A 9200-nucleotide genomic window follows, 5' to 3' on the forward strand; every position below is an offset into this window, starting at 1 on the left:
TGGTCTCACAGTAACAACCACAATTATCAGCTGGGACGGGCGGCGTGTGTGCAGTTGTGGGGCTGTACACCATGGAACAGGGACAGACACACACCTACACACGTAAGTGTTATCAGAACGCAGCACGTCCACACCAATGCAGACACACGGGTGCACACCCAAAGGATATGTTGTCTAACACGTGCCTTGCACGGATGCACACAGTGCGCACAACTGTGTGCACACGGCTGCACTCACAGCCACATAACTCGGCTCCACTGACATCCCTGCACTGCTGTGTGCAGCCCTTACACGTGTGGACACACCAGTCCGTGCCCAAGTCCACGGCTGCTTCATCCTCATTTAACACAGTCAACCTCTTCAAGCCGCAGGACGCTGACTGCTGTGGGTCGGACGCTCTCCCTTCTACTTCTTCACGCTCATTAACTAATTAGCGGACAGTGACGGCTCCCCACGGGCCGTGCCGGTGGCTCCGCGCCACTGGAACTAACGGAACCGGGGCTGGGGGGGCCGGACTTCCCCCCGACGGCGCCTCCGCTGACCTCCACCCGCAGCGCGGTGTCCCCGCGGGGGCTTTTCGGGGCCTCGAGTCACGCGTGGGACGTGGGGAACGATCCTTACCCCGCTTTCCACATCGCTTTTGTGATGCTAAATCGCCCCTCGCTGAACCGCGGCCCAGCTGCGGCCCGGCCCGACGGCTCGGTGCCGCCCCCGGCCCGCCCCCCCGTCGGCCCCGCTCCGCCCCGGGCGCGGTCCAGCCCCGCGCCGCTCCCCGCAGCGCTCCGCCACTCCTCCGCAGCCACCCGCGCACCTCGGACATCCCGTACCCACGGCGCGTCCGCGATGCTGCTGGAAAGGGTCCGCGCCGGCTCGGAGAAGGCAGCGGAGCTCTGCCCCTTCCCGCGGAGCCCAGGTGAGACGGCGCGGAGCTCCGCGTCCCCCGGCGGAGGCGCCGCCGATGGTTCCGGGTGCTCCCGTGGCACCGAGCTCGGAGCCGGCTGAGGGAAGGGCGGGCGGCCCGACGGCCTCTGCCTCCTTCCTCTCCCGTCCGACCCCGTTGGCGCCCCGTTCCCGCTGCCCGTTTCTGTCCGTCGATGCCGTCGGTGTGGCCGGGATCCCTCCGCCCGCTGCCGAGGGAGAAACTCCGCGGCCGTGCCGGGCTGAGCGCGCGGCCAGGACCCGGAGCGGCGGATTCTGTCCCGAGGCCGCCGCCGCTCCGCTCTCAACGACGGCGGGGCGAGTTGGGGAGCTGCTGCCCGGCTGCGGGCACCCCCTGCGCCACCCCCGTTGGCTCCGAGCTTTTCCGTTCCCCCTATGAAAAATCTCCCCGTAATTCCTTTTTTTTCCTTTCTTCCCAATGTAACGAATGGCGAAACGCCGGCGCTGTCGGTGCGGGAGAGAACCGTCGGTGCGGGGGATTTAAACGAAAGCGAGGAGGGGACGAGGCGGAGGGGGACGGGCTCGAGTTGCCGGCGCTGCCGAAGCTCCCCGCCGTCGATCCGCTGCCCCTCGTCCCGCTCCGCGCCCCGCGTGTCTCTGCGCCTCTCCCCGTCGTCTCTCCGCGCTCTGCTCACCTCGGGAATTGCGCCGTTGACCCCCAAACCCCGGGAGGCGGCTCCTCTTAGCGGCAGTTAACGAACAGAAACAGCCCGGAGCGAATTCCCGATGGGAGCAATGAGACCAAAACGCCGATTCCCCGCAGGACGCGGCGCCCGCAAATAGCCCCGCGGCTCCGGGGAGAGAGGGGCACCGGGAGGCCGCGCGGGGAGCTGCGGGGCTGAGTCCGTCGTGCTTTTATTACTGAATAATTGTTTTCACTTTCGTTTTCTTTCCTATTTTTTTTTCTTTTTTATCCTTTGCTCCATCCCTTTTCCCAGCAACTCGCGGCCGTTTGCAGCGCACAACGAATTCCGGGCACCGATCGCCGCTTCCCCCCCTCTCCAGTTCTCCCCCGATGCGACCCCCGGGCCCAGCGCGGTCCCCGCCATCCCTCAGCCCCGTCGGGGCGGCCCCGCTCGGATTTCGTTTCCGGGCACGGCGGCCGTTCCCACCCGCAGCTCCGTGCAGCGCATCGCGGGGCGCTCTACTTAATCCCCTTCCAGGCTGCGCGCTGCGGGAGGGAACGGCCGATGGCTGCAAATAACCATCCCGGGGGGGTTCAATCCCGGGGCGGCAGCGGGATAACGGAGGGCTGAGGGCGCGGGGAGGGCAGGCGGAGGGAGAGCTGCGGTTGAGCCGCCGGAGCGGTGTCCCATCTGAGCGAGCGGAGCCGCGATGCAGAGTAAGAGCAGCCGGGCTCTCGCAGCCCCGTGTCTGCTCCGGGCCGCGGTGCCGGTGCCGGTGCTCGGCTCTGGGGGCAACTCGGGGTCGGCTGTCGCCGCTGCCGTTATCGCTACCGCTGCGGGTGTCGTTATTTTGGACGCGGATAAGTGTAGAGGAGAGGATTCTAGCCATAACGATATCACCTGAACCTCCGCTCCTACCCACAGCCGTACTTCTCTCCATGTCTCTACAGTTACCTTCGCATACAGTTACCCATATGTCTGTATTTATCCGTATCTGACGCAGCTGTGTCTGTGTATCTCTACATCTGTGTCTGTGCTGATAAATCCGTATTTCTGTGTCTCTGCATCTACATTTCTACCTCTCTCTCTATACCTGCCAATATCCGTATATTTATGTCCATATATCTGTGGGTTTTCACTTTCTAACCTACTTACTTGTTCATTTTTGTCTCTCTGTGTTTCCCTATCTCTGTATCATCTCTTTCCAAAGATCACCTCTTCTGATACCTGCAGGATGATGAAACACTCCTGCTGTGCTTTTGGCTTTTTGGTTTTATTTCAGTAGAATTTTCATTATTTTGGGCAGTTTGTTCCCCCAGAGAGAGATGGAATAACCGCGAGAATTGGTGCGGGCAGCTCGGCTGGGGCTGAAGTCCCTTCCTATCGCTTCCCTTCGTGTTTTCCTGGGCTGTGCGCAGCTCGGGGTGGGGTTCTCTGCGCTCCGTGCCGCTGGGAGAGGCTCTCACAACGCCGCACAAACGAATTTGAATGAAAAAGAATGTTTACCACGCTGTTCCCCAGGACAACCCCGGGGTTTCAGACGGGGGCAGCGCCGGGAATGCCGGGCCGGGGGGGATCGGGCGCCGGTGGGTGGCAGTGGGACCGTCGGAGCGGCAGCTGATGGGGGGCTGCTTCCCGCAGAGATCCCGCTGTGCGCCGGCTGCAATCAGCACATCGTGGACAGGTTCATCCTCAAGGTCCTGGACAGACACTGGCACAGCAAGTGCTTGAAATGTTCCGACTGCCAGACGCAGCTGGCCGAGAAGTGCTTCAGCCGCGGGGACGGCGTGTACTGCAAGGAGGATTTCTTCAAGTGCGTGGGTAGGGGGGCGGCGGAGGGGAACCGGGGGGTGGAGGGGAACGGGGGGGACGTTCAGCACCGCGGACAGCGGCTCCGTCCCGGGGTTCAGCACCGCGGACAGCGGCCGCTCTCGGGCTCATCCCGCGGGGCTCTCCGCGCTCAGCGGCCGCCGCCTGTCGCCCCACTCAGGCGCTTCGGAACGAAGTGTGCCGCCTGCCAGCAGGGCATCCCCCCGACCCAGGTGGTGCGCCGGGCACAGGACTTCGTGTACCACCTGCACTGCTTCGCCTGCATCGTCTGCAAGCGGCAGCTGGCCACCGGAGATGAGTTCTACCTGATGGAGGACAGCAGGCTGGTGTGCAAGGCTGACTACGAGACGGCCAAGCAGAGAGGTACCGTGCGCCCTTCGCCCCCGGGGAAGAGAGAGGCGGCTCCGGGCCGCTCTGCCCTCAGGGCTCCGCTCGTGCTTAGGGTTGGGCAGGAGGGAGGGCGGGGGACGCGGGTCCCCACGGGGAGCTCCGAGCTAACCCGCACCGTGCCGGCAGAGGCCGAGTCCACGGCCAAGAGGCCCCGCACCACCATCACGGCCAAGCAGCTGGAGACCCTCAAAAATGCCTACAACAACTCGCCCAAGCCGGCGCGGCACGTCCGGGAGCAGCTCTCGTCAGAGACGGGGTTGGATATGAGAGTGGTGCAGGTGAGACCGCTCTGCTCCCACCCCCGGGAGGCGGCTGGGATCGGGTCGGCTCCGCTCACTGCGAACTGCCCCGTGCTCTCCTTGCAGGTCTGGTTCCAGAACCGCAGGGCCAAGGAGAAGCGGCTGAAGAAGGACGCGGGGAGGCAGCGCTGGGGGCAGTACTTCAGGAACATGAAGCGGTCCCGGGGGACCTCCAAGTCCGACAAGGACAGCATCCAGGAGGAGGGGCCCGACAGCGACGCCGAGGTCTCCTTCACAGGTCTGTGCCCGGCGGGGCTGTGCCGAGGGCTGCCGGCTGAGCTGCGGCCCCGGCAGGGCTCGCTTCGCCCCATCGGGGCCACATTAATTATTTTTAGCTGTAATATAATAAGGGAAAACAAGTGCGAGAGGAGGAGGGCGGAGGGGAGGGATCGCCCTGGCACAGCCAGAGCCGCTGCGCCGGGGACAGCCGTGAGCTGAGAAATGGCACGGGAAAATCCTGTGACAGATCCCAGACGGAGCAGGGAAAGCTCCATGGGCAGCGCTGGGCTGTAGGAGCAGCCCCTGCATGCAGCCTTCTCAAGGGACTGTTAGAAATACAAGACTCAGAGTCTTACTGAACTACGAGGGAAAGCACATCGGTTCCTCTTAGTTTGGCCGTTGTTGCATTATCCTATTTAGAATCGTTTGATTTGCGTAGTTGCTGTTAATTACTTCCCAGTCTTGTGGGAGCTGTTACCTCCCTGCTGTGAAAAAGGAACTGCTTCGTGTTGGGAGATTTCTGCATTACAGGGTCCCGTTTTTGGGGCAGTCGTCTCTGCAGATAAACCCCGGAGCTCGCAGCTTTGTGCTCCTCAGCCCCGCGGCCGCTCACTGCCGGGCCGCAGCCCTGAGCTGGGGTGGGTGCACGGGGACGGCAGCGCCAAACCATCCGCACTGACGGCACCTGCACCGCATCCCCGCGGAGCTCAGACTTGTGTGCGTGGACATCGTTTGTAGGGATACGGGAGAGAAGCTGAAATACAAAACTACTGACAAAGAAATCTACCCGCAATGCACGGATGCTTATAGGCACACAGCTTTGTGTTTCTGCTCTCTGCCGTGTTCCTAAAACCTGTTTGATTTTCCAGCCTGTGCACACACACTGCGCCTCGGTGTCATTAAATATGAATGTACTATAAATAATAACTAAAAATTGTCGAACAATTATTGATAGCTCGGTGCCAAAGCAGATTTGTATCCAAGGCAACGGAACGGCTCTCGCTGCCCATAAGGCCCCAAACGAAAGCAAACCATTTTTTTGCTGGTAATTTACAAAATACTTCCATTTTTCAGAAGTGTTTTTAAGCCTTCCTCCTCCTCATCCCATTCCCGTGGAAACAAACACTGCTGAGATCTAATTCATTGTCTTCTGAGCAATGCACAGTTTTTCCTTGGATCGAATGCTCAGGTAGCTCCTAGAAATGAGAGCGAAATTCAAATAGAAAGGAGGGACCAAAAGGATGGAAAGATCTTAAACTCATGTTCCTCTGTAAAGGATTGCTTTAAAACATCAGTCCTATATTTGAATGTCTGCTTTTCGTGCCTGTTTTTTTAGACCCAAAATGTATTAGACATTTGTACTCAGAAAAAACAATCCCTTGGCTTTCTTTGGAGACTCATCAACAAGGGTAGGAATAATAGGGAATAATAAGGAATTACAACTAGGAAGTGCATGGCTGCTCGGTTCCCATCCATCTCACTTGTGTGTACCCAGGGCTCACAGGAGCTCCTGTGTGTGCTGCCAGTTGCGGCCATCGCTCCCCCAGTAAAACCAGTCCGTTTCCCTTTCAGATGAGCCTTCCATGTCTGAGATGAGCCACTCCAATGGGATTTACAGCAATCTCAGCGAGGCGTCCCCGGCCCTGGGGAGGCAGGCTGGGACCAACGGGGGCTTTGCTCTGGATCACAGCGGCATCCCGGCTCAGGACCAGTACCACGACCTGCGATCCAACAGCCCCTATGGGATTCCCCAGTCACCGGCTTCATTGCAAGCACTGCCAGGCCACCAGCCTTTAATCTCCAGCTTGGTTTACCCCGACAGCGGTTTGGGCATTATGGGACAAGGCGGACAGGGGGTGCCCCAGTCCATGAGGGTCCTGGCTGGGAATGGGCCCAGCTCTGACCTCTCCACCGGCAGCAGTGGGGGATACCCGGATTTCCCTGCCAGCCCGGCTTCCTGGCTGGATGAAGTCGACCACGCTCAGTTTTGATAGAGGATCCACCGCCGTGCAGTGGGAAGGGAAAGGACTCATCACTGGCAAATGTCATCTGCCCATGGGGAAAAAAGGACGGACGTGCTGAGTGCTGTGCGAGCAGGATGGCATGGCTGCGTGGATGTGCTTGCAGAGGGCGAGCTGGTGGTGGGTCTGCAGTGGACAGTGGGCAAAGGGAGACGTGGCACAGAGGTGAGCATGAGGAGCATCCCACAAACCTGGTGATGGTGTCCTTACTGAGCACCGAGAGTTGTGCTTTACAGATTCGATAGGAGGTGTTTTGCTTTCTGCTGTCGGTGCATCCTCCAAAGCGAGGACTTCTTTCACCACCCACCCACACCGAAAACCTGAAGAGAACATAAAGTCCTCATCCGCGGTGAAAGGTGTGACCATGTCTATATTTCTATAGGAGAAATGTTAATAGAGAATCACTTCAGAACCCCATGGTAGCAAACATCTCTGTTCTTCCAGCAGATTTTTTGAAGCGGTTTGTTCTGCTTTCTTTTCAATTCACCTCCGCTTCTCTAAAACAAGATGCTCTTTCATATGCCAATCACTCACCATCAACCCTTTTCCTTTGTAAAGTGAAGACCACCCGTTGATTCCGCTTCGCATCTTTTTGATTTATAGACTGCTAGTTTCATTCTTCCATGTAAGCATTAAACAGTGAATAGATGTATTTATTACCAAATACCTCCACCTTAATCGTGATGGCAAGAGGTGGTTTTCTGGCCCGGGAAGCCCGGCAGCTCTGGGTTGTGAATCTTTTGCTCTTCTTTAAGATCCCTTTGCAGCCTTTTTCTGCAGTGTCTCCGCTCCCCCTGCTGTTGCCAAATGCCCTCTGGGTCTCTTTGGGGTCGCATCGCTGGGTCGGCTCCAGCTGTGCTTTGCAATGAGTGCGCGCCTTCCCAGCAGCTCTTCTCTGTTGGAGGCATCTGTGTATCTCTGCAGACAGAGCATGAGCGGATCGTGAGGAAAGGCAAAGCAATGTGTGTATCGTTACCTGTACAAATGATGGAATTATCTGTAGATGATGTGACTGTCCCGTGTCTTTTATTTATCTTCTCGCATTCTCTCTGATGATCGAATACTCCAAGGCTGCAAATAAATTTGTCAGCTCAACTTTAAATTGTCTTTTGCTAAATTCACATCCAACACATCTATATCAATAAATGCTATACCTGAAAATAAAAATCAAAGCTCTCAAAAGTTGAAGTCTTGATTCAGTTGCAATGCAACTGGTGTAAAAATGCTCTGGGAAGCAGAAACAGAACTGGGAGCTTTGGGGCTGCAGTGGTTGGGAAAGCCGAGCAGCACTGCTCAGTGCATGCCCAGCCCTTGGTTGTGCTCAGGCTGGTTTGGATGGCTTGTTGTTATCTTTCAGTGTTTGTTGCACAGGTGGAAATGTGTAAGGCAAGGGCAGCTTTGTCTCAGGCTGCAGCACCATGAGGTTCCCGAGCATCTGAGTTTCAGCTCTTGGTGCCATACCCGTGAGCCTCAACTCCTGGGCCATTTCAGGTGTGGGGAGCAGTGCCTCCCGTGGCCCATTGGGCTCCAGTTGGGTCTGGACCCCGGAGGTTCTCCCCTTCCTGCACCAGAGCCAAGTAACACACAGACAACTGTTGCTGCCGACTCACAGTGCCACCGCAGGGACAAGGCACACTGAAACTCATGGATTAATTAGAAAATGACGGAGCTTTGTAAATCAGATGCCAAAACCTCACTCATGCAGAGAAGAGCTCTTATTTTCAAGAATTCTTTGCTTTCGGTTCCATTGCCCTGTGGTTCAGAGGCACCCCTTCCAACCTGGGCCAATTGTTTCAATGCAATACATTTGGGCCATTCAATTATTAATAACAAATTCCTATTAAGGGTGATTATTGAAAGAAGGAAATGAAAGCAAAGGCAGAAATGGAGTTTACCTCGGGGGGAATGGTGTTATTACAAGACCAAGACTTGTTCGTATTTTCCCTCACAGCAAAGGCTGAGCGCTGCTGCTCCCCGTGCATGTCTGGATTGGGGAAGGGAAGTGATGCCAGTTCTGCCACGCTGCATCTCAGCCTCCCCTCTCCAGGCTGAGACTCAGAGATGCCATTAAGAGAAAGGCTTTCTAGTTTTATTTTTTTCTCATTAAAAAGAAAAGCAATTTGGAAAGAAGGAAATAAAAGCAACAGCACGAATGGAGTGACAGCTCATAAAACCCGACTGGAATCAGGAAGAGTGGTTCGCATCGCTCACTTTGCAGGTGAGCTCCAGCAGCTCTGCTGGTTGGTGTGAGTGCATTGCAGGAGGAAGCAGTTTTTGTGCTGCCAGAGAGGAAAATCTAGTGTGTGAATTCTTGTTTTTAAATGGCACGTTCACCTCTGATGGGTCCTTGTGTCCCAAACCTGTGCAGGAAGCTCTCAGACATGCAGGATTTACACCCCGAAACAACATTACAGCACAAATGGCTTTGTTAAAAGCTGACAGGAAAATCAAGCGAGCACAAATATGCTGGGGAAAAAAATAATAATAAGCAAAGGAGTTTAAATTATGCTTATTTTGTTCTTTCTGACATCTTTATTATCTCCCCATGTGGGAGTGCGTTTTGTGCTGAGCCTCCCAAATGGGGGTGTGTGTCTGCAGGGCTGGTGTTGATTTAGGGTGTGGGAAGGACACTCTGCTTTTGTGCGCAATGTTTTGCAGCCCAGCGATGGAAAGTAATCCAACACTCAAACACAAGAGGCTTCTGGGTTTAAACGGACTTCAACACAACCAGCTTTCGTACCTTCTTTCTCTTTCCATTTTGAATGAGGGGTTGGGTCACTTCCAACTAGGGGTGGAGAGGGAACGACCCCATAGGTCCCTGGTCTCTTCCTACACGGTGGGTGTGCTGGGTGTGAAGCACTGGGATTCTTGCTCTG

At 56.5% G+C, this 9200-nt stretch overlaps 1 protein-coding gene across 2 annotated transcripts; it reads left to right on the plus strand.

Annotated features, from left to right (window-relative positions):
• Positions 1 to 793: 793 nt before the first annotated feature.
• On the plus strand, positions 794 to 7481 carry LHX3 (LIM homeobox 3). 2 transcript variants are annotated; one of them, XM_072352872.1, is made up of 6 exons: positions 794 to 913; positions 3207 to 3378; positions 3556 to 3758; positions 3912 to 4063; positions 4151 to 4322; positions 5876 to 7481. In XM_072352872.1, the coding sequence occupies exons 1-6, from the start codon at positions 844 to 846 to the stop codon at positions 6292 to 6294; spliced, it is 1188 nt and encodes a 395-aa protein (XP_072208973.1). In that variant the 5' UTR covers positions 794 to 843; the 3' UTR covers positions 6295 to 7481. The 2 variants fall into 2 exon arrangements, with proteins under 2 accessions (XP_072208973.1, XP_072208972.1); XM_072352871.1 differs by having other exon boundaries at positions 820 to 913; positions 3556 to 4063; positions 5876 to 6294.
• Positions 7482 to 9200: the final 1719 nt, after the last annotated feature.

Source organism: Excalfactoria chinensis, chromosome 18 (genome assembly GCF_039878825.1).
Source record: "Excalfactoria chinensis isolate bCotChi1 chromosome 18, bCotChi1.hap2, whole genome shotgun sequence".
Classification (NCBI taxonomy): domain Eukaryota; kingdom Metazoa; phylum Chordata; class Aves; order Galliformes; family Phasianidae; genus Excalfactoria; species Excalfactoria chinensis.